Source organism: Genypterus blacodes, unplaced genomic scaffold (assembly GCF_046128005.1).
Source record: "Genypterus blacodes isolate CSIRO-AG114 ecotype Tasmania unplaced genomic scaffold, CSIRO-AGI_Gbla_v1 ptg000214l_1, whole genome shotgun sequence".
In the NCBI taxonomy this organism is placed as follows: Eukaryota; Metazoa; Chordata; class Actinopteri; order Ophidiiformes; family Ophidiidae; genus Genypterus; species Genypterus blacodes.
In genome coordinates, this window is record NW_027467013.1 from 1,607,686 (window position 1) to 1,631,090 (window position 23,405).

General features: G+C 47.1%; 2 protein-coding genes across 3 annotated transcripts; one reads left to right on the forward strand and one right to left on the reverse strand.

The window, feature by feature from the left end:
- The first annotated feature begins 6 nt into the window (after positions 1-6).
- Positions 7-3,053, forward strand: nup62l (nucleoporin 62 like). Its single transcript, XM_076169905.1, has 2 exons — positions 7-2,221; positions 2,325-3,053. The coding sequence occupies exons 1-2, from the start codon at positions 536-538 to the stop codon at positions 2,481-2,483; spliced, it is 1,845 nt and encodes a 614-aa protein (XP_076026020.1). The 5' UTR covers positions 7-535; the 3' UTR covers positions 2,484-3,053.
- Positions 2,737-14,847, reverse strand: itga6a (integrin, alpha 6a). Of its 2 annotated transcripts, XM_076169904.1 has the most exons (26): positions 14,632-14,847; positions 10,443-10,567; positions 10,263-10,342; positions 9,910-10,171; positions 9,424-9,555; positions 9,022-9,235; positions 8,612-8,805; positions 8,430-8,524; positions 8,220-8,347; positions 8,044-8,133; positions 7,899-7,960; positions 7,649-7,818; positions 6,924-7,067; positions 6,705-6,820; positions 6,431-6,593; positions 6,255-6,341; positions 6,077-6,156; positions 5,621-5,698; positions 5,428-5,530; positions 5,174-5,350; positions 4,958-5,056; positions 4,757-4,873; positions 4,543-4,641; positions 4,320-4,445; positions 4,011-4,131; positions 3,464-3,604 (listed from the first exon to the last, which is right to left on the reverse strand). In XM_076169904.1, the coding sequence occupies exons 1-25, from the start codon at positions 14,820-14,822 to the stop codon at positions 4,024-4,026; spliced, it is 3,240 nt and encodes a 1,079-aa protein (XP_076026019.1). In that variant the 5' UTR covers positions 14,823-14,847; the 3' UTR covers positions 3,464-3,604; positions 4,011-4,023. The 2 variants fall into 2 exon arrangements, with proteins under 2 accessions (XP_076026018.1, XP_076026019.1); XM_076169903.1 differs by lacking the exon at positions 4,011-4,131 and having other exon boundaries at positions 2,737-3,604.
- Positions 14,848-23,405: the final 8,558 nt, after the last annotated feature.

The window sequence follows — 23,405 nt, forward strand, 5'->3', positions numbered from 1 at the left end:
AGTTTGAAATGAAAAAAAAGATCTGTCCTTTAGGCAACTGCAGAAATGCCTGCAGGAAAAACACAAACGTTTTGTATCAGGACCTAAATTAAACGTTTGAATGTTTAATTTGTATTTGGTTACGGGATTCTGTTTATCATGCTTTGTGTTTATAATTAACAATCTAAAATCTTGTTTCGTTTCACTGGCCGAAGAGTGCGTGCTTTGTACTGTAGGGAGCAGCATCGCGACGGAGAGCCTGTTGCAGTTTACCGGAAACTGCGTAGAAAGAGAAGAACAACGTTGTTGGAACTACTGTCGAGTTTGTGAGCCACGTTTTGAGAAGAATATGTGATGAATGACTTCGCTGCGTTGATTACGGTAACGTTCACACACAGTCAATCCATCAAACGTTACCAACTAGAAGATTGTTACGCTAGAAGGCTAAATACCGGACGTAGTTTCGGTGGTAGCGGCTCGTAGTCATTTGTTGCCCGCCAAAAGCTGCCCGGTGGAGGAAGTTTGTCTTACTCGATACGTTTAAAAGCAAAACACAATGAGCGGCGGCTTCAACTTCGGTAATACGGGCTTCTCCTTCGGAGCCCCGAAGACGACCCCAGCCGCCCCCACCACGGGCTTCGGCATGACGACCTCCACACCAGCGGCGGCCAGCGGGGGTTTCGCTTTTGGTACTCCGCCCCAAAGCGGCGGCGGCGGCGCCCCCGGAGGAGGGTTCAGCTTCGGCGCCCCCGCCAAGACCGCATCGGTACCAGCAGCAGCTCCAGCCGGAGGAGGAGGGTTCTCTTTCGGCAACCCCGCCAGCACATTCGGCATGGCACCGGCAGCTCAGGCTTCCGTCCCGGGTATGACCCTGGGCTCCACTGCTGCCCCCGCTGCTATGGTTGCTCCCGCCCCGGCAACAGGCTTCACCCTGGGCGGGGGTATGTCCGCGCAGATGACCGCACCCAACCCTGCAGGGGGGGACATGACCTTTGGTGCGGTTTCTCAAGCTCAGGTTCAGGCACAGGCTCAGGCCCAAGCTCAAGCTCAAGCTCAAGCTCAGGCACAGGCCCAAGCTCAGGCACAGGCTCAGGCACAGGCACAGGCTCAGGCTCAGGCTCAGGCCCAGGCCCAGCTTCAATCCCAGCTCCAAACCCAGCTCCAAACCCAAATGGCCCCAGCAGCAGCAGCACCTACAGCAGCCGCCGGCCTCTTTGGTGGCTTTAACTTTGGTGGCGCCAAGGTCCAGGCAACCACAGCCGCCCCCACTCCGGCTCCAGCAGGTGGGGGTTTCAGCTTTGGTGGCAGCACTGCGCCCACCCTCACCCTGGGCGCCCAACCCCACCCAGCCCCGACTGCTGCTGCTGCCATAGCACCCCAGGGTGGAGGATTTGCCTTTGGAATAAAACCTTCATTAACTCCAGCTCCCTCTGCCACCACCCAGGCTGCAGTGGCCCCGGCTGTAGTCCCCTCCCTGTTTGGTGCCACGGCCTCCATGGGGGCCCCCCCCACTGCTGCGGCCACAGGCTTCTCTATGAGCACCCCAGCAACCTCAGCAATAACAAACGCCCCTGCACTCGCCCCGGCAGCCAGTGCAAGTCTGGGTTTTATGCTCAAACCTTTGGGGGCTCCGGCCACCATTGCAACCCCTGCAGCCACTGCCGCCGCTGCAGCTGCTGTACCTGCGCCTACGATTGCAACAACGGCTGCTGCTGCCACTGCTTTCTCACTGGGACTCAAACCCGTGTCCAGCACACTCGGTACAGCACATGCAACTATCAGCACGATCGCTGCAGCAGCGGCTCCTCCTGTAATGACTTACGCTCAGTTAGAGGGTCTCATAAACAAGTGGAGTCTTGAACTTGAGGACCAAGAGAAGCATTTCTTACAGCAGGCTACTCAGGTGAACGCTTGGGACCGCATGCTGGTGGAGAACGGAGAGAAGATCACGTCCCTCCATAAGGAAATGGAAAAGGTGAAGCTGGATCAGAGGAGGCTAAACCAGGAGCTGGACTTCATCCTCTCCCAGCAGAAGGAGCTGGAGGACTTGCTCTGCCCGCTTGAGGACTCTGTGAAGGAGCAGGGCGGAACCATCTACATGCAGAATGCCGACGAGGAACGCGAGAGAACGTACAAGCTGGCAGAGAACGTGGACGCCCAGCTGAAGAGGATGTCACAGGACCTGAAGGAGATCATCGAGCACCTCAACACCTCCGGCGGCCCATCAGACACCAGTGACCCGGTAAGACACCGCACATTGTCCTGGTCCTGAGAGAAGACCTCACTTTGACTCCAGAATGTGTTGCTGCATCTTAAACTAACACACTTCCTGTTTTTGTCTTCAGCTTCAGCAGATCTGCAAGATTCTCAACGCCCACATGGACTCACTCCAGTGGATCGATCAGAACTCGGTCCTGCTGCAGAGACGGGTGGAGGACGTGTCCAAGCTGTGCGACAACCAGCGCAAAGAGCAGGAGAAGACCTTTCGTCTAACATTCGACTGATCTACAGTTTGTGTTTGAGTTTGTGATGCAGTTAGACTTTAACATGGACTTCAGGGGTTCACACCTAACATATCACAACACACACAGGCTCTGTTTGTTTGCAGTGCTTAGACCCAGGATGAGTTTCAGCTTTGCAGTACTTCACCTCTTCATGTAATATTTGTTCTCCTCATGTTTGGCCTGTATAGTCTGATGAAATGAATATTTGGAGCAACGCTGTTTTATAAATAAACACAGCACTTGAGTTGAATAGAAACATGGAATGCCGTTTATTCAGTCACAAAGAGACATGTACTTACAGGCATTTATGTTTAAGACATCTTTAAACGCTACACAGACAGATAAGACATTCATGTAGAATCAGGTGAGTCGCTCTGCCTCCTCTGCACCGGGTTCCCTTCAGAGCTCCGCCACTGGAAACCTAAATCCCTCCTTCCTTCAGTGAGGGCCGACAGTGCAGCAGCTGCTACCTGGACCTGATATCAGAGTCCAGGAGACCGGCAGGAGCAGATCTGCACCAGCTGACTGAACTCTTCACATTGTCCAGTATTCATCTTTACTCAGAGTGAAGCTCTGTACCAAAATGTCCCTGGGAGCTCAAACAGCCCTTAACTTGATTGGCACAGAGACATGAAGGCTTAAACACTAACATGTTACACAGCTGAGTGTACCTGGAGCTGTGAACACCTTATACACACACACACACACTCCTGTCATCTTTACAGTGAGCTTGACTCTTCTTCCTGTACAGCTCCAGTAGTAAAACCTAAACATTTACACTTCTGCTCCAAAGCAGACAGAAGAAACCTTTGGCAGCAGAAAAATGATTTTATATCAAAATAATAAATATACAGTGTGCAGAAGTATTTATATATGTACAACATTTACATGACCAAGGCCTTCTGATCCACATGCATGAGAGTTTATGTACAGACCACTGGTTGGGCCTCCTTCATTCATGAGTAACTCTCATTCTCACTCCAAGTTGTCATCCAGTGTTTCCTCTCAAAGGGATCCATCTTGAGCTTTCTGTCGTCATGGCGAGGAGACTCCTTCCTGATGCGCACGGCGTGGTATCGAGGAACGCTGTCGTCCGACTTGGAGCGTCTGAAGAAGCCGCACTGAAAGAGAGACGGGGCGTGATTAAGACACACACACACACACACACAGGAGTGAGAGCGTTGTGTTCAGGTGCACAGGTGGGAGTGTTAAGCATGCGGCTCTGCAGGAGGAAAGCAAAGCAGGAGAGCCAGGTCAGCACAAAGCAACTGCAGGGCGACATCCATGAGAGGGATTTGAGGAAGAGGAAGAAGAAACGATTTAAGCCTGTTGGTTTGAAAATGTTAAGAGTTCTTGACAAAATTCAGAGACGCCGACTGTAACAACGTTTCTGACAAACTTTGAGCTTTGTGTGAAACGGTTTTGTTACAGTTACAGTGTGCGTCTGAATGAATTTTGTGCGCTGATTCAGGCTTTGTGCCCTGAGAGAGCGGCAGGTTGGTCTGAGCCTCATGCCGACGTCTTTACCCCGGTGCAGAGTCTAAGCCTCAGCAGTGAGTTTGTCTTTGTCAGACGGCTGAACGTGGATCTCTGCCTTGTGATAGGCGGCGTCGTATTGGTCTTTAGGCGCTCGCTTGAAGAAACCACACTGAGGGGAGGAAGCAAGGGTGACAAACTAAACATCTCCACACACACCAGAGTGAATACAGGCCACTGAGGAAAGGCCGCAGGCTGACACTCAGCTGTCATCATCGACAACAGAGTCAGTTCGGCCCAATTGTAGGATACATCTTCATCATCTACCCTCTCTGTGGTCTTGTATGAAGTCACACTCACCTTCCACAGCAGAAATACCAACAATGCCAGCATCAAGATGCCGGCGAGCACAGACACCAGAATGATCCACCAGGGGACGCCTCCATACTGAGCCACCGTCTTCTCTGGGAACACCGTCACTCGCACCTGCCAGACAAAAGGAGGAGGAGGAAGAGGAAGGTCAGGTGATGCTGTGATGTGTTTATCCTTGTGTTGGTGTTTTCCAGGTTTTCCAGCTTCTTACTTGAGTCTCTGCGTTTCTCAGGATCATGTTTTCAGCAGGAGAATCGAGCGTTAGAGAGGCCTTCACGATGACGTCAAGGTAACTCAGAGCTGCGTAATTCTGTGTTAAAAACAAAAAAGAGCTGGTTAGTTAAGACGATCACGTGACCTGCGAATCTGACTGTTACATTAACAGGAAACACGTAACCATAACGACCTTTCAGAGGTGTGTTTACCTCTAAAAACGTTGAGTTCCACAGGCGAGACCTCAGTGAGATAACTGCAGTGCTGTCCAGTCCCTGTAGGGGGCACTTGATCACCACGCATCTGGCATCAAACCCGTTCCCACACATCTAAGAGGCAAAGACACGCCACATCAGATCTGATCTTCATCTCATCTCTCTGTTAGACTGTGAATACGTCCAAACTAGGCTCACCAGAACTTTGCGTTTCCTTTGGTCCAACAGTGAGGACAGTTTCCCCCCGGCTGTTTTCCTTTCTGGCGTCTCCCTCTTCTTCCTGGACACAGACGCCTCCTGAAAGCACATAGTCACTGTCATTTCAACTGGATTTGCTCTAAGGTTTGCTCACACTTTTAGGTTTGAGGGAAGGTCACGACTGGAGCCTCCATTTTAAAGGGACAGAGACAGAACCTGTGTGAGTTGGAGCGAGTTGATCTCCGTCTCTGGAGAGCAGGGGATGTCCTCCAGGCCCGAGGTGCCGATCTTCACCAGGTACAGCAGCCATTTCCCGTCCACGTTCTCTTTGGGCCAGTAGATGTTGAGGGAGGCTGTGCCAAAGGATTTCAAAGGCTTGCCCAAGTTATTTATCTGAGGGGAAAATCAATATAGTGAGACTAAAGGAACAATTCAACGATCCTATCTAAACATCTGACAGGTAAACTTACTCTAAATTCATAGTTGATCAAACTCCCAATTTCATCTTCGGTCTTTATGGCGCTTTCTCCTCTCACGTTGCCTCCAAAGTAAACCTGAGACGGCCTGGCTGTCCTGAGGGAAACAAGCCAAACCTTCTCAAGCACCGTATATTATCTCTAGACTTTCATCCAGCACTTCAATCTCATCTTCAGCAGCACTTACCCACTGACCGACAGAGACAGCTCAATGAAGACCTGAGCCTTTGCTTTCACCCGGGCTAGCTTGTCCTGCACACTGGTTCTGAAAGACGTAAAAGGACACAAATGAGTTATTTTCTTAAACTCCATGTTGTATGTCATTATGTTGTGTTGTCTAAACATTTTTACTGCACAGGGCAACGAAGATCAACACTAACAGCAACAGTACTTAGGTTTGGCACATAGTCAAATAACCATCGTCTCAGAATACAAGCCCTGAGCTCACATCTTCTTTCTGAGTATGTGACCCTAACTTGTGAATTAATCGAGGTTACATTGGACAATATTTATTACTTCTGCATATCTCTAAGAACATTGTCAAGCTAGAATAGAGACATTGGCTATCATTTTCAAGTCATTACAAAGAACAGAACCCATCCCAGATCAGAAGATGAAGCGGTAGTTAAGCGGCTGTATTTACGTTTGGAGCTGCAGGTCGATCTGGATCTCGGTGGTGTCCAGAGATATGCCTGCTGTGCTCAGGATGATGTAAAATGTTGTCTTGGGGAAACAAAAGGTAAAAAATAAAATTCACATTTGACTGACAGTTGTAAAGCAGCAGGGAGGAGCTGGAGGAAACACTCAACTACTCAACTCACCTCTGAGTCTCTCTTAAAGGGATTCCCCAGCTCACAGTCGGCCTGGGAACCGTTCTGATTGGCTATACAGATGATTTGCTTTTCCTTCTGTAAAGGAGAAGATCATAGACATTTTGTTACAAATCTGACTTACTACTATTTTTTATAAATCACCATTTCATTTTTACTTTTCTTACCGTTGTTTTATGCGAGCGGAACCCAGAATAGGAGAGCGTGCGTGGGAACGTCCCCACTAGTTTTGCTTCATGGGCGTCGTCTCCGTTCCTGTTCTTTACTGTCACCTGCACCGCCAAGTCCTTCTTCTGGTCACTCACAGAAAACACAGGGACGCCGTTCTCCCTGCAGATACACAACAATGACATCACCGCTCAGACAGGACCAGTCAGATTTGAGATATGAGTTCTGAACACATCCTGGGTGGTTTAGAAGAACACACACTTTCACACTCACATGGGTAACGGGGCGAACACGTCCTGGTTGCTCTTTTTGTAGCATAACCTGTACTGCAGCTGCAGGTTACTCTGGCACACATTATCACCTCCACATCCCTCTTTCACAAAGTTGATCTGCCAGAATAAGAACACACACGTATGCAGAGCTTTTCTTGCAGGTGATCTCATCCATAGTCTCCCTGTGTTCAGCTGCAGGGGCGGTGGAGCGAAGGTTTACCTCACTCAGGACTTTGCTGTGCTGGGAGGAGTCCAGTATGGGGACGAGCTGAGGGAGGTTGTTCTGTCTCTTCTGCCGCTTGGTGCCCACGATGCCCACAGACACCTCCATGGGAATGCTGCGCAGTTTGTCCTTAATGTTGTCCTGGGCAAAGAAGAGACACACGAGCAGAATTACAGCTAAATGGGTCGGATTAGAGGAGCAAGGACTCCACTTTCATATAAATGTGAGCATCAAATTGAGTTTCCTGGTCTTGTCGAGTCTATTCAGCATGTGAGAACAGCTGGCTGACATGAATCTGACCTCTGTGACATAACAAGTGTGATCATGGCTGGCATCCCTCTTTGATTAGATTGTGTTTTTACTGTAATTACTACATTTTGATAAATCTGACATCTGGAGACATCTTGAGATAAGTTCCCTTCTTTTACTGCAGCAGTTATGGCAGATAAATGCACGTGTGTTTGATTAAAACTGTTTGACTGTGGGACACACTCGCTTCTCTGCGCTATGAGTGGACGCCCGTCTCCATGGATACTAATAAGACTTGCGCTTACAACCGAGCCTTTGTTATGTGCAGGACATGAAGGCAAGAGGAGGAGGAAGAGGAGACGAAGGGCGCATTTCTTCGCAACAACTAAATGTTTTATATTTTCCCATTTTGCAGTCTGATTACATCGCTGCACAAACTCCTCCATCGTCTGCTGGCTGAGTGAAGACGTTACCTTGAGCTGGGCCGTGGCCTTGACGCAGGCTCTTTTGTTTTGGCCGCGCAGGTCTAAGGTGCCGGTGGACTGGTAGTCTTTGTCTGTGCGGGTTCTGTCCAGGAACACCACTCTGGAGAGGAGACCTTGTTTTCGCCGTTCCCCCTCCACCTCAAAGGAATAGCTGATTGCTGTACAGGGGAAAGAACAAATCAATAGTCTTGTATTTCTTCGTAGGGCTTCGGTGATCTTTGGAGTGATCTTTACTCACTTAGTCTGGGGCTGTAGGACGCTGGGTTTGCTCTGTAGGTGAAACACGCCTCCACTGTGAAGCTATGGACACAAAATGGATTATTGGCCAATTATGACTCTCTTTGAAACGAAACCCAAGATTAAATCGTACAAAAAAAACCTACCAAATGTTGTCGCCACAGTTTCTCTTTGTCAGGTCAATTTCCTTTGGACTTATTTTGACGTCCTTCTTGATGCTAATGACCGAACGCGCTCTGAAAGAAAAAAGGAAGCATAACCAGAGCTGTGACCGCTGGCAGCAGGGATTCAATTGACCTGTAATGAATGAGGGAGTACTTACCTGTAAATGAGCGCCGTGTCTGACAGAGAGCCCACGGCCAGGTCGGGATAGAAGTTGCCGTCCAGGTCCATGTTCCCTGCCAGGGAATATCCAAACATCCGGATGTTGTGCTCTTTTCCTGAGAGGATCTGCCAAGAGAAAATGAGGGAATTCAAATTGAAGAAGGGGAAATTCCAACTATAGATACCCTGAGTCTGGGTCCCTACCAACCTGTGCAGGCCTGGTGTTGATCCCCTGAGCAGAGCCATGATAGATGTAGACTTTCCCGGCTCCGGCGTCATCATACGGAGCTCCGACGGCGATGTCTGCATGAGAAACGAACCCAGTTTATCTGACGGCGACAGACACAGATAAAGATTCTTTGGCTCTAAATAAACAATCAAAACTAAAACCTTGATAAGAGTCCTGATTGATGTCGCCGATATTCTCCACTGCCAGGCCAAACATGGAGTCTTTGGTGCCGTTGAGACGGACTGGAGTGACCTTCTCCCACCGCCCCGCCTGGTTGATGTAAACATAAACGGCCCCTCCCACGTCTCCGTCCTTCATGTAGAACTGAGGAGCTCCTACGACGATATCCTGCCATCTAGATCAAAGAGGAGGGGAATCAATGTAAGCAAATAGAGGTAAGACATGGAAGATCATGTGACCTCCAGCTGTCTTCTCTCTCTGCTTCTCAGACTCTGTTTCTGTGTGATAATCAAGTCTAATTTCACCATTTGTCACTATTCAACTCCTCAACTTTCTGAACTCGACAGATCTGGATCCAGACGTGACAGAGCCGTGATGTGTGATCACTCACCCGTCGCCATTCAGATCAACGACTGCCACGTCGTATCCGAAAGAGGAGGCCAGCCCCGGGCCGTACAGCGTGTGCTCGCTGGAGAGTCGGGATGAAGACAGGCTGTCCTTCTTCAGCAGGACTACAGCTCCGCTGTGATTTGCTCTGGGTGCTCCGGCAACCACGATCAGGCCGCGGCTCTTGGTGATGCTGTGTCCCGAATCCAGGGAGAAGCCTACAGAAGATGAAAGAGGCAACGCAGGACACAAACCCCATTGAGACACATTAATGTAAGTAAATTCTAAGTTGGTTATGACAGATATAACTTCAATATGTGGCTGCAGACTAACAGGAAGCATGAGAACACACAGAGACAGCTTAGCAGAGATGCTGACTCAGCTCTGTGGTTAGAGAGACACTCACCCAGGTAGCTGTTGGCAGGCACAGGCACAAGGTCGGGGTTCAACAGATTCTCATCTCCGACCTCGTAAGGGCCGTCGTCGAAGTGTCCCATCTCCAGCAGCGTGTTGTTCTTCTGCTCCGCCCGCACCGTGCCTGCACAACCAAACACACAGCAGTTTGAGAGAAGGCTGTTGGTAAAATCAAAACAGAACAAGAACATAGTAGACACTTGTGCTTCAATGTCATTCATAATAGGTTTGAGAAGCTTCTCCACGCGTTCCTTGGGTTCTGTGCTTCTATATGGGACCATGGACAGATGACAGCGTTACTACAGACCTGGTAAGTGAACGTCGAGTATCACCACAGCTGCTCCAGCTTACAAGACACCTGTCAGTGATCTAGCTCAGACATCATTTCTTCTAAAAAATCATTTCATTTGGACAAACGGCTTGACGGCCATATTAACAAGCTGACTGCATTAACTGGCAGTAGTGCTCAGACAGTGACCTCTCCAGTTGTAAGCTCCCGGCGCTCCAAACACAACGTAGTGGTAGTCCTTAGTGAAGGTAGCAGCCAGACCCTGCTGGCACGAGCCGAACCTCTCGTGGCCCCTGGTCCTCCCCTCGCAGAACTTCCAGTTCCCCCCGTCCTCGTCCGAGGACAGGTCGATGGTCAGGTCCTGACTCAGCACGTAGCAGCGCCCGGTGATGTCACGGGACTCCTGGGGTGTGTTTACAAACAAACGCCTCTGGTAGCGATGGGCGCAGGTCTGAAATCAGAACAGAGTTTGAAGCTTTAAGGACGAGGACGGGATCTTTGGAGAGAAGGACACAGACACTCTTTCTGACTGCATGACTCACCACGATCTTTCCCCCCGGGCCCTGGCTCTGAACCGTCACCCCCATCCACTGATTCTCCTTGTTCTCAATGCGCACGTCCTCTGAAGATCCAGCCACAAAGAGAAACGATTTTACAGATCAGCTTTGGCTAATCTAATCCAGCACCAACACTGTAAATTAATGTAAACACCGGCTCCTCACCTTCATTGTCAAATTGGATGCGATCACAGCCAGTGGCCTCAGTGATCTCACACTTGTAAAGCCCCCCTGTGATGTTTGCTCTCTGGTTGCCTAAGGCTCTGGCTCTGGGCGCTCCAATCAACAGCCTAAAGTAAAACACACAAACATAATGGTTAACACACTTGTGTACTGGAGGAATCATCAGTCAGTGATTTTGTATATGTGTAAGAATTCAGCGGCGCTCAGAGGAGAAAGGCTGCTTCTCTCTGAGTGGAGCTCAGTAGAAACAACAGCAAACAGAGGAGCAGTGTGCTGTGCTAACATTCTTCACAGGGCAAAGGAGCACTGAGGCAGACAATCTAATTGGGAAGTGTGTTCAATACAGGAATTGTTCTGTCCAGCATTTTAACACGGCAACAATGTTCTGACTGAGTCTTAACAAGCACACAACTAAATGTCTTAAAGGCTGACGGATTTGCTGATAAGTGTGTGACACTAGAGAGGCTGTGAACCACAAACCAAAACCTTCCTGTTGGTTACATCTATAGCTCCACCAGTCAGAATGAGAGAGACGTTAGAGGCAGAGCAACGTTGATCTACACACATTACTAAAGAAAATGTTACAACTTGGAGGAAGCAAAGGAGAGGAGGGAGGAGGGAGGAGGGAGGAGGGTGGCTGTCAGATGTATAGAGTCTGCTGTAGACGTACGTACAATATATATATATATAAAGTAGTGTGGGAACTGAGCAGCTACAAGTGCAGAGTGGGAATTTACTCAAAGGATGGGGAGGAAATCCTCTCCACCCTATTCCTCTCCCGGTGACGCTGCAGCTCCTCCTGTAATGAACCAAACTCTCGCTCTGAAGGACACCGTGTGGTTCTTCATTTGCTCCCACAACGTCTCCTCTCAGGAGGTCATCAAACAACAGCCAGTGAAATGCAAATACGCACAACAGCCATGACAGAGGTATTGTCATTGTAACACTGCAGCTTGTTGAGGTGGACGACTTTGAATTATACGGTGATGTAAATAACTCAGCGGAATGCCTGCAACTAATGTAGTCTGTGTGATCAGAGCTGCTGTGAGGGAGCAGAGAGCAGAGGAAAGAGATTACTATACTGTATTAGGTTGCATTCCCCAGATTCAAGGCTCAAAAATGCATGCGTCAGTACATTTATAGGCAATAATGTACTAAAGTCTGCAGTTCTAGTATTGTGTAGTGGAGCTTCTTGTTAAATGCTTTTGAAGAGATGGGACAGGAAACCACATATGGGCGCTGTAATGCCGAACACAGGAGGTTTGCTCTGCTGCTCTGTACACCCACACGTGTAGAATTTAGCAAGTAACTGATGGCCGACACTGACAATTACATGCAACAGGCGGGTTTACAGTTTGCAGAAAAAAGCCTGAATCTTACGCTTTTCGTTTTTTCCAAAGTAGAATTTGTGAAAAGGATGAAACATACTAAGGCTAGAACTCCTCCCCCCCCCCCCCCCCCCCCCCCCCACAACACACACACACACACACACACATCCCTTCTCCAAATCCAAGACATCCAGAAACAAAACACTCAAAGCAACATCAAACTACACTGACAAGCGGTGAAATTCAACCAAAGGAAGCCGCGGGCCGTGTTCTCTGCCTGGACGGTCACCTGTTAGAAGAAAGGAGGAGCAGGAGGGGCGACGGGTGGCGAGGCCGCACGGGAGCAGAGAGCCCGGCACATTATGCAGCACGTCTGTCGCTGCGGCGTGTAAACGGAAGAACAGAGTGACTGATGAGCGAGCACAGTGAGCTCACTGGCCTTTGTTAACAGATGTGCTCCAACGCTCCCACAGCTGTGCACTCACTGCCACAAGGACCACTGCAGCTGTTCTAACTGTTTCAGTTTACACACACACACACACACATGCACTGTGCCTGGTGCTGACCTGTGATTGGCTGCTTAGTGAATGCATGGATTCTTCTTTAAGTGCAACTTTACCCAAAGGATTATGTAATAATAGACTTACATATAGTTCATCAACTTATCAACAAACTGATTCCTGACTGTGTTTTAGTAAAACTCGGATGCTTGATTTTCCCTGGAATGTCTCATCTGATGAAACAGTGATGCATTGGAGCGATCAGGTTACACGTGCACAGATGGCCTCACATGTCCAGTCAGATGGATTTCTCTCCGGTTTCAGTGGGAGGACGATGCCGCCGTGCTCTTAACCCCACAGATTATTCATGGACGAGACATTGAGGTCCATTTTCCCCCTAAAGAAAACTGCAACAGTTAATCCGGAGTGGCGTTTTCATTAAATCTATTAGAGGAAAAGTTACGATCACAAACAATAGAGCATCACTGGATTATTGTTTTCCAATGCGCACAAAGACAGGAAGCGTGAAGGGGAGAGGGTTCATCCTCTGAGGCTGCAGAACATCACACAGGCAGCTTAGTAAAGTGGAACGAAAAGATGAAAGGCCAGGTGGAGCGAATGGAGAGAAGGAGCATATAAACCAAAGAACTAAAGTGGCCGATTCATAGTTTGTCTGACATTGCTGACTGGTGCTTTATGAGCTCAGTGTAAGATGTTGTTTCAGTTACACAGAGCTCTTCATGATCTACTTCTGTGCTCACTGAGCTCTCACTTGGTCGGCTGATCATCCCAGGGTCACATGAGGATTAAGAGCTGAGATCATGCCTGAGCTGCTGTTCTCCAGGCTTTCCTCAATTTCACTAATGTGGCATTTAGATGGCGTCAAAGTCTTTCCATACATTTTTAATCAAGCTATAAATGTGGATAAGTACAGCTTCATGTGAGCAGCTGTGTGATTTTAAAGGCTTTTATTGGTTAACTTCACTGCAAATGTATACAAACATGCAATCATGCAGCACATCTGGCAGAGATGGGAGAGCTTTGTCATGAATCAGTTTGTCTGCCAGGCCGGAGGAAACTTCACTCTCCTCTGACTTTTGTTGGCTGCAGACCAACTTTCAGGCCACCGTCAAATTCCAAACCTCTGTTTGCTCAACAAATATCACCTTCACTTCCACCACTCTTCACTCTTTACACACTTGGCAGCCATTGGGAGAGTTAAAGTGCCTCTTATTTTGTATGCAGGCTTCTGCTGAAACAAATGCGAGAAAAAAAGATCCACAAAAGAAACTAGAAAATGTAGAAAACTGCAACTTTGAGTGAGTTGGTGCGTGATGCATTCACTGCACCGGGAGCTGCTTTGCACTGGGAGTAGCCAAAACATCATCCAGATAAAATCACACAAGCGTTTTATGTGTCTCAACATGCTGCTGCAGTGTCTTTACAATAACTTTAATGAGCCTCACCACGGAGGCTTCGGACACACACCACCCATCACACACACTACACTGTAACCTGCAGGAACCCCCCTCTCTGCGCCGACAGCCTCTTCTCTGCCCCCTGAGGGTCGGTCAAAGGAAATGAATCAGTGTATGCCTGGATAAACCCCCTCAATCCTATTCACCAGCTGGCATTCTTAAAATGCCACGATGGAGAAGAACCGTATGAGATAAGTGCTGTTTACTATCATTTTGGCCCATCCTGAGAACCTCTCTGACTCTTTGTGTATGTGTGAATATTTGCCTAAAAGGTGTGGCAGCAGACACCAGTAACCATCCTCTACTCAACACACACACACACACACACACACACACACACACACACACACACACACACACACACACACACACCACATACAGATAGCAACTGCTGAAATCAGGGAGAATCAGAGTATGACTGAAAGTGAAAAGAGGAACTGCTACCCCACCTTCCTCTCTGCTCCCTCAGTTTGACCTTATAGGCTAAATCTGCATGACAATAATAACCATTGATGATTCACTTGTTGTTTCTCACTTCATATTCAAGGCTTCACGGGGAGACAGTCGATCCCCATTGAAAATTAGAACAATGACACATAAATTCTCCTCAAACAATGTGCAACAAAGCTGCCGTCTGTGTATTTCAGGGGCGGACTGGGTAGAAAATCAGTTTGATAATAGAAATGATCGGTCTAAAATAGGCATTTTAGTAAAAGAACAAAAAGTGTTCAAGTTGCGATTAATTCAAAAGTGAAGTCTTCTTTTTGTAGTCATTATAGCAGTAAAAAGTTCAGTTTGAAGCTTATAACCCGCTGTCACACTTTGAAACACCGTTTAAACGCGGAGCAGTAAACGCATCACTCACATTGTTTGATCCGGGTTGAGTTGCCGGTGCGCAGCCAGAGAGAAGCCGAACAGAGAGCCCGGCTCCCCGGCTTTCCTGATTACATTACCGGTGTCCAGGTTGAAGCTAAACACCAGCGCGGGATGGAGAAAATATAAAAGTGTGACCCACGCCGCGGTGTGTTCTCCCTGCAGCAGCATGATGCGGCTCATGAGTGAGTGTGTGTGAACTGACTTCTCTTCCACTGCGCTCACTTTTACCCCCAGAACTCTGCCCGCTTCTCCTGCTCTTTAGCGCTCCTGTCGGCGGTCAGGTGGAACTTCATACAAAATCACATCACATGAAATACAGTACAGTATATCCCAGCATCACACACACACACACTTAGACAATTCACACGTTCGGGCATCTTGACTGTTTCACGTAACCTGCATGAAACATTTGTAAACATTCACTAAACGCCTTATTTGAAGCTGAATCAAGGACCTTTGTAAGGACAGTGTTGCTATAGTGACACCCACTACATAAATTAAGCTATATTTACTTCAGTCTTCTTCTTTTTTCAATGTTGAGGATGTTTAGTGTTTGTTTTGAATATTACCATTATCTCATAGTATATTAACTTTTAAAAACAATCAAGCTTATCACCAAATGATGATGTCATAGTGATCACCTCCAGCTGACCTATATATTGTAGATGTATTCATATTTTACCTTTGATACAAAGCATCTCCATGTTATTGAAGGTTTAAGTCCTTAAACAGCAGAACGACAGATGGAGCAGCCAAAGAGCACAGACATGAATGTTGTTTTGCTATTTTCGTTGGGTTGAAGCAGATAAACAACAAGTGGAGTGAGTCGCTCAGCTGGACAAATAAAGCAGGCAGACAGTGAGACACACTGACTGAGAATCTGGACATTTGTCTCTGGATGTCTTCGAAAGGCGGAAGGTTCATGTCAGTTCCAGCATTTAGTGGAGAGGAAACAGAGATGATTGACTGAAAAAGAAATTGAATCAATAACTGTTTTGAAATTGTGGTTTTGTTATTATGGATCTTCTCAGTTTTTGGGCTTCCATGATCATCCATCTGAGAAAAATCTAATAAAATATTAATGTGTGGCTTCATCACTTCGGAGTAATTGAACCAGAACCATCTCCATAAATAATTAATCAGTCACAAATACGATGTGGCTCCTTTCTTTATCTAACACACACACACAGCACTGTTTTCATGGCAAAAGCTCCTCAGATTAGTGATGTTCAGGTTCTAACATAAGGATTACACCCAAAGATGAGGAAGACTGTGATGAAATCATGTCTACTGCTACGGAACAACACTTAACAAACTCAGCATCTTCTTCTTTCCGCCAAAAAACAGGAACTTGAGAGGCGGAAACACAAATTGCTCATTTTTCTGCCGCTGTTTGACAGTGGCATGAAGTTTGAATTTAACAATGTGAGCATTGTTCAAGTTGTGTGTGTGTGTGTGTGTGTGTGTGTGTGTGTGTGTGTGTGTGTGTGTGTGTGTGTGTGTGTGTGTGTGTGTGTGTGTGTGTGTGTGTGTGTGTGTGTGTGTGTCGGCAGGCTCTAGTTTGGGGTCTGGCCACATTCCTAATTGCAGCAAATGACTTGGGAGGTTCTGGTGTAAGATATGTGAATGGCATCTCTGTTGTGGTGGGCTTGGTAACAGATGCATCAGACCTAAATAATGTGGTTTGACACATTCAGCAGCCTCCCCACTGATGTCATCCTGTTTGCCTCCGTGCAGCTCTGACTAACGTTTACTGTGCATCGCCTGAAAACGTGACCGGAGGTTGTGAGACTTAGGAGCCAGCACGTTCTAAAGGACGCAGACTATAAAGACACATCATACTAACAGCTGTAACTGTCAGAGTAATCATATCTTGTCTTTTTTTGGTCATAATTTGGCTTTTGTTTCTTTCAGCAGCAATCTGGATCTGGTAAAGATTCAAAATTCTATCGAGGGTCTGATTGTCATTAGGTTCAGTGATTCCATCTGATCCAGTTGTGGCTTGTTTTGTGTCTCCTGGTTGATTCTGTGAAGCTAAAGAGGCTAAACACCTTTTCTTTACCTGGGCTCAACCGACCACACAAACGGCACTTTCATGTCCGCTGTTGCCCCGGGTGGCTGTGTAATCTGAGCTGTCTGGGGAGGTGGACCCACCCGCCCTGCTTTGTCTGGGTTCATTGGGACGGGAGAAACCGGAGAGATGGTGCAGCCTGAACTGGGAGCACAGGTGGACCCCTACAGGTGACCAAACCTTTCTTCACTGATTAGCTGCACTTAAAGGAGCAAAAATGAAGGGTGAGGTGAGCAAAGGTCTCTGTGTGACCCCGGGGGTGAGGAGCTGTAATTTAAGTTGAGAATCAGCTAACAGGTGCTGATTTGTGGTTAATAGAAGTGTGAAGTGAATCTGTCACAAAAGGATTCAAAGGCTCTACCGTGTCCCGACTTCTTCACATTGTTTGACAGTAAACCATAATAATAATTTACAAACCTCCTTCCAGCTCTTACAGCAGGTTTAGGTCAAACAAGCACATGCCCTAGTTATGTTTCACTGATTTGCCACCTTGGTGCTGTAAGAATTAAATTTACTAAGCTCTGAAACTGGAGGCCATGATTAGAGTGGGTGTCCACCGTCTTAAGTGTCAGCCTAATGAAATCAACATGACACACTGCAGGAGGAAACCAAGCCCACCAGTAACGGAACAGGAAGGGAGACATGTCCAACCAGCCCAGTTGGCACGGACATTCCACCGGCCGAGCCAAGACGTGAATCCACAGCCGTCAGTGATGTGTCATTCTGTTTTAACTTGGCAGGTTGAAGGTTAAAATGGAGGAAATGTGACGAATGGAAGAGATTGATGTGAGATCTTTGCGAGATGCTGTGACAGAGTGTGTGCCTGTGTGTGTGAGGTCATTTCAGTGTCCAGAGAGGGCAGACGGTGAGCTCTCGCTACTGCACAGTGGACGTGTGTGAGTGTAGGAGTTGTGTGTGCGTCAGTGTTTGTGTGAAGCGTTAAATCACAGTGTGAGGGAGAGGAGGTGGGGCAGCTGATCCTGGTCCTGTTGTGACAGAGCCCTGGGCCTTTGTAAGGAGACCAGCCGCAGTAAATCTGCTCCACTCCCCTCTGACAAAAGGGCCGCTTCCATTTATGGGTCCTGGGTGGGGTGTGGGGGGTGGGGTGTGTGTGTGTGTGTGTGTGTGTGTGTGTGTGTGTGTGTGTGTGTGTGTGTGTGTGTGTGTGTATGTGTGTGTGTGTGTGTGTGTGTGTGTGTGTGTGTGTGTGTGTGTGTGTGTGTGTGTGTGTGTGTGTGTGTGTGTGTGTGTGTGTGTGTGTGTGTGTGTGTGTGCATGCGTGCGTGCCGCTGAATCAACAATGAAGCGAGCGGGACCCGGCAGACCTCAATGAATTCTTTCTCAGGCTGGCCGTGCGGATGACACAGGGCATTCTGGGGATTCCTTTGTTGCCTCGGCAAAGTGCGGGATCGTTCAGCTTTGGCACGGTGGAATGCCTTTAGTGTGTGTTAGTGTTACGCCGCCGTGCCCTGAGGGACAACATCTGAGCTGGAACTCACTTTGCGGCTTCAACAGCATTTTATAGAAAATGTCAGAGGTCTTTTCAGGCTTTAAAGTTCAGAATCAAATCATGGAAAAGAACACAAATCACCGACAATTGATATATTTTCACTCCCAACTTCAACCTTTTCAGCCCACTTGTTTAATGTAAAGATTTAGTCAGTCAAACATAAGTGATCTTCAAAACAGGATGTCCCACAATCAAGTATTAAGCATTAACCTGAGCATCGGTTATCAGCTCAAAACTGAGGACTTCCTTTCAATTGTTATTGTCTGCCAGCGCTCCCCTCCGCAGGCTTTTGTTGTTAAAAATAGCGTCTCATCAGGGGGAAAAGTCAGTGTGAGTAATGCTGAGGAAGCACGTGCTCCAACGTCAACACAGCCAAGGATTCTGACTTCAACTCCGCTCACATCCGCAGGCCTGCAGCTCAGGTTGAACCCTTCAGAACAAACAGGTCAAAGAAGCAAACTGAAGACGACGGTGTGTTTACAAATCCTGCAGACATTTGATCCTGTGACAGATTCATCCTGATGCATGTAGATTCTCTTTATTTGAGGTTATTCTGCCACAATACTTTGTTATGTAAGCATTTTCTTGGCGTTATTTATATTCAAACTTTAAAACCAAAGCTGAGAAAGTTGAAGTAATGTGATTAGGTGTTGCCATGGCGATGAATGCTCCTCTTAGCTGATCTCCTGCGGCCAAATCTCCCTGCTGAGCTTCAAACCTGCCTGCATGCTTACACCGTGTTTGACTCAGCTTGGCCCCAGAGACGGTTCATATCTATACATCACATCTGTTTCCTGCCGCCTGCCGCGTGTGTGTGTGTGAGAGAGTCACTCAATCCAGCAAAATATAAACTCAACAATAGTCAATATTATCTGTCACACATGCAGAACAGAGACGTGGATCCTCATTCAAATCTAGAGTATGACAATCACTGCCAACCAGGACACAATAACGCTTTGCCCTGCAGAAGACAAACTGAACAATCCAATACAGAGGATACAAACAAAATGTCTCACAAGTACAAGTTGAAATGCAGTAGTAGAGTAAATAAACTGTCTACACGTTGTCAAATACAGGTGATGTGTAAGTGCGATTTCATCACCATCGACTGCAACGTTTCCTCTATGATCCCAGAGGAAACTTCTCACTTTATCCTTGAATTAATCAAACTCTGCACCTGAGGAAGGAAGTGTTTCCATCCTCTTCAGCTTCCTCCCTACAGTGCAGTGGCATTGTCTTGTCTGTAAGGGGCAGAATAGGCAGACGGCAGTGATTACAACAACAGAACTCTAACAACCTAACGACCTCTGTCCATGTTTCTTAAACCCCCGAGCAAAGGAACAATGCGTCATGACAGACCTCAGCTTGACCCTCATATTTCCTCTGAGCTCCTGCAAAACCAGCAACAAGACAGATAACAAGACGGAGCTCAAGATCAAATGTGTCAGACGCTGAAAGATCAATCAAGCGCTGCAAATGTCAGGGTTGTTATCTTCCATAATGACTTCCTGTTGCGCGCACTTTGCTTCTTCAAAAAACAAAAAGTCGATAGCAGCCGGTGTTAAGGTGGCAGGAGAGCAGCTACAACCTTTCCCAGGGGAGCAGAGGAGCTGAAACGCTGTACAGGCTGTAATTTAATATTGATGCACATAAGCTGCAGCGTAATTAAATAGGAGGAGGCCGCGTGTGTGTGTTTGTGGTGAGGATGTGCTGTGATTAGACATGGGGCTTTGATCAATCACAGTCTCCAACACAAGTGAGGTGTCAGGTGTGCTTGGCTTTGGCTGCTTGCGCAATCATGAGGCAAAGTTAGATCAAATCAATGATCAATAAAGTTGTGCGCTTTGTTCGTATTCCTTAAAGACAGTTTGGCCCCTTTAGAGATGATGAAACTCACTAATATACATGTTAATACTCCAAAATTGACAACATGAAGTGACCATTTTATCTATAATCACTAATAATAAGCAGCAATGTTCCAACTTTCTGCCCCAACAGCAATGAGAAGGAATAAATAATGGATGAACTATTCAATAAGCGTCAGGATAAATAATGGATAGCCGAGCAAAACAAACAGAGAGGCACTAAAAGTTACATTATGCTTTTCCCCACTCAGTAAATAAACAAAGATGAGCCGTGACCAAGAACTATACTGTACAGGAAAGCAACGCTGCTAAATACTCAAATCTGATCGATCGGTTTGCTCGAGGGACAAACCAAGGAGATTCGCTGTACAAGAAAGAATTTGGAAAACGTTGTGAGAGCCGCTGACATCTGTGTCTTGTCTTTTGGCATCATTTTCATGTCACTGAACACCGAGAAGCTCCAGTGCACCAGCTGCTCAGTGGCAGAGGATGAAACACAAGGATGATAATCAGCTAAGCGGACACGACCGCCGTGATAATAGAACCGCTGATGGCGACGATTCCAGAATACGAGGAGCTGTGACAATTTCACGCTGAAGGATGGAAAATAGTTTGAATTACTCCGAGCTGATTTGCTCGGTGGTTGGCTCCAGCCTGAGCTTCACTGTGGCACATCCTGCCGCCGAGCGTGAACACACTACAGACTGTAGAAGTACATCGTGAAACCCTTCCAGTCCACTGTGTGATACTGATGACTCAAGCATTCTCCACAGAAACCACCTGCTCCCTCCAATCATGATCATCATCTGACAGCATTTACATTCACTCTATACAAGATGGGAATGTTTGACACTCAATCAACCCGAGTTGTTCTAGAAACACAGGGGTCACATAAGGACGAGAAGACCTGATGGACTGTGCTGCAACAAATCTCAACCAGCTTCATTGAGTCAAGTTGTTTGAGTCACACTTTGTGTTAACACGTGTTCCTCCTCATCTAGAGCCCATGTCTGGATAGAGAACACATTTTAAAAGTAGGTATAACACTAAGAAGCTTCAAAGGACAAAGGTGCTTGGGTGATTTGTTTTGCTTAGAAAACGGTTTCTAGAATATTCCAGTGTAACTATGAACATAATGACTGGAACCAGTTTGTGTCTCTGGCTGGTGGAGTCTCTCTCAGGCCGTACAGGATCTGGCTGTGATCTGAGGCTGCTGAATGCACAGACTGTGCTCCCCTAATGAGCAGTGACATGCTGTCCCCATTGGCTCACAGTGGCATAGGAGCGCTTCATCTCTGGAGTACAATGGACAGACAGAAACATCCACTGGATTTAAGCTGCCACAGAGCAGACAGAGTGCAGCCAGCATGTCATGGCGGACACATAGACAGAACAAGAAAATGATCTGTGGTGATTAAATGAGCCACAAATGTTTATCTGCTTAAAAGGGGTCAAGTCCCATTTGATTGCATGTGGGTTTTGTAGAGTTGTGAGCCTGGCAAACACATATCTAACACAGTGTATAGCAGTGATACCTCCTATAATGGTATAAATCAGAGGTCTTCAATAGGGGGTCTGCAAAGGTACTGCAGGGGGGGTCGCGAAATTTGTGTTTGATAAGATTTTTCTTTATATTATTTTAATTTAAGGATTCCTCTAGTTTTACAAAACGATGACTGCGGGGTCAACTTTTTCCCCATTTGCAATTGGTGAGAATTTTTTTAGAGAAATACTTTAAAGCCCATATCTTGGAAAAGGAAGGAGCTATAGAGCTAAAATGCCAGACACAGCCTCCAGGCTGCAATGGTATCATTTATTTGGCACTTCATAGTAACCATGGACCAAATGGGTCATTTATGTAAAAGGCCCATATCTTGGACAAGGAAAGAGCTGGAGCTCCAGAATTTAAAACACATCACCTAGATGGCACTAGGATCATTTGCTGCATCTAGATGTGGTTGAATTTGTTGCAATTGAGTGCATTTCTCTCTCTTGAATGCATATATTTGTAAATCTGATTTTGAAAGAGTCAGTGCCTCCCCAGCCACAAACCTCTCCGTAAATCTCACAGCACGTCACTGAATTGCTTAGAATTGAATGCACAATAACAGGGTAGCTATGTTTATACATGGCACTGGGCCCAGTTTAATATAAAACACAAATTTACACAATATATATAGTAGGGGGTCCCTGCTCCATCTCCACTGGTATAAATCATTGCTCAGTTATGTTCTGGTTAACATTTTTACGTTTTTTTCAATTTCCATTTTTTCCCCAACTGTTGTATTCATTATTCAGTCAATCGATGACAGTAATAATTGCTTTCTGTTCTTGTAGCAATATAGTGGGCATCTGTATTAATAAAAGGAACTCTGCTTCCATCTTGTGGCCATACAGAGAGGTGCGCTCCAAACCGCTCCGTCTCCTCCCTCACTCAGTCTGCAGCGCTCAGACTCGTGACAATGTAGAACAAGCGGGACTCGAACTCTGCGTATAACTGCAGTGGTTGATTTCGTGTGCAGTTGTATGCCTTTGTGTGTAGAACAGTTCAGTTTCTCATCAGTTTCAGACAAACGGAAGTGTAACATGAAAGTTGGTACAGTTCGGGTTTCCAACACCTGGGGGCGCTGCAGCTGTTTGAAATCATCGCTCACAAACCTTCAGCATCAGTTTGGAGTTGGTCTTAACTACACAGAGCCTGTTTCTTGTGTGTGTGTGTGTGTGTGTGTGTGTGTGTGTGTGTGTGTGTGTGTGTGTGTGTGTGTGTGTGTGCGTGTGCGTGCGCGTGCGCGTGCGTGCGTGCGTGCGTATAACCATAATGTACTTAGACCTTTAGGTTCATATATGTCCATCAGCCCTGCGTAACATGACGTAATACGCAAAAATATCCGGAAGGAGCGTAAAATGAACAGATTCGTTACCGTGAAAAAGCGCGTTTTTCTGATGTACACATTTCATCCACGTGTTGAAGTCACATTATGTCTCGTGTGTGTATGTGTGTGAGTGTGTGTCACGGATGTCAGCGTGAATTACGAACTTACACTGGGCCTCTACGGGCTCTGGTCACGGTACCTTTCTCTGATTCTGTGGAGATGCTTTGATGAAAAACTCTGTACACAGACACACACACACACACACACACACACACACACACACACACACACACACAAACACACCGACCTGAGCCAATAATGGAGGCTGGACGCCGGCGGTCGTGGAGTGGGGAGTTGTCAGTCATGCCGCTCGTAGCCATTGGTCGCCTCACACACAGCAGCTCTGCCTCTCACACTCCCTCATAAATGCGCCTCCACCGCCGA

Excerpts from the sequence above, each read along its gene's own strand:
- nup62l (XM_076169905.1), top strand. The coding sequence starts at position 536 with ATGAGCGGCGGCTTCAACTTCGGTAATACGGGCTTCTCCTTCGGAGCC. Across the intron at positions 2,222-2,324 it reads CATCAGACACCAGTGACCCG|CTTCAGCAGATCTGCAAGAT; the intron begins GTAAGACACCGC and ends TTTTGTCTTCAG.
- itga6a (XM_076169903.1), bottom strand. The coding sequence starts at position 14,822 with ATGAGCCGCATCATGCTGCTGCAGGGAGAACACACCGCGGCGTGGGTC. Across the intron at positions 10,568-14,631 it reads CTCAACCCGGATCAAACAAT|GCTGTTGATTGGAGCGCCCA; the intron begins GTGAGTGATGCG and ends GTTTTACTTTAG. Across the intron at positions 9,236-9,423 it reads GCCTGCCAACAGCTACCTGG|GCTTCTCCCTGGATTCGGGA; the intron begins GTGAGTGTCTCT and ends CATCTTCTGTAG.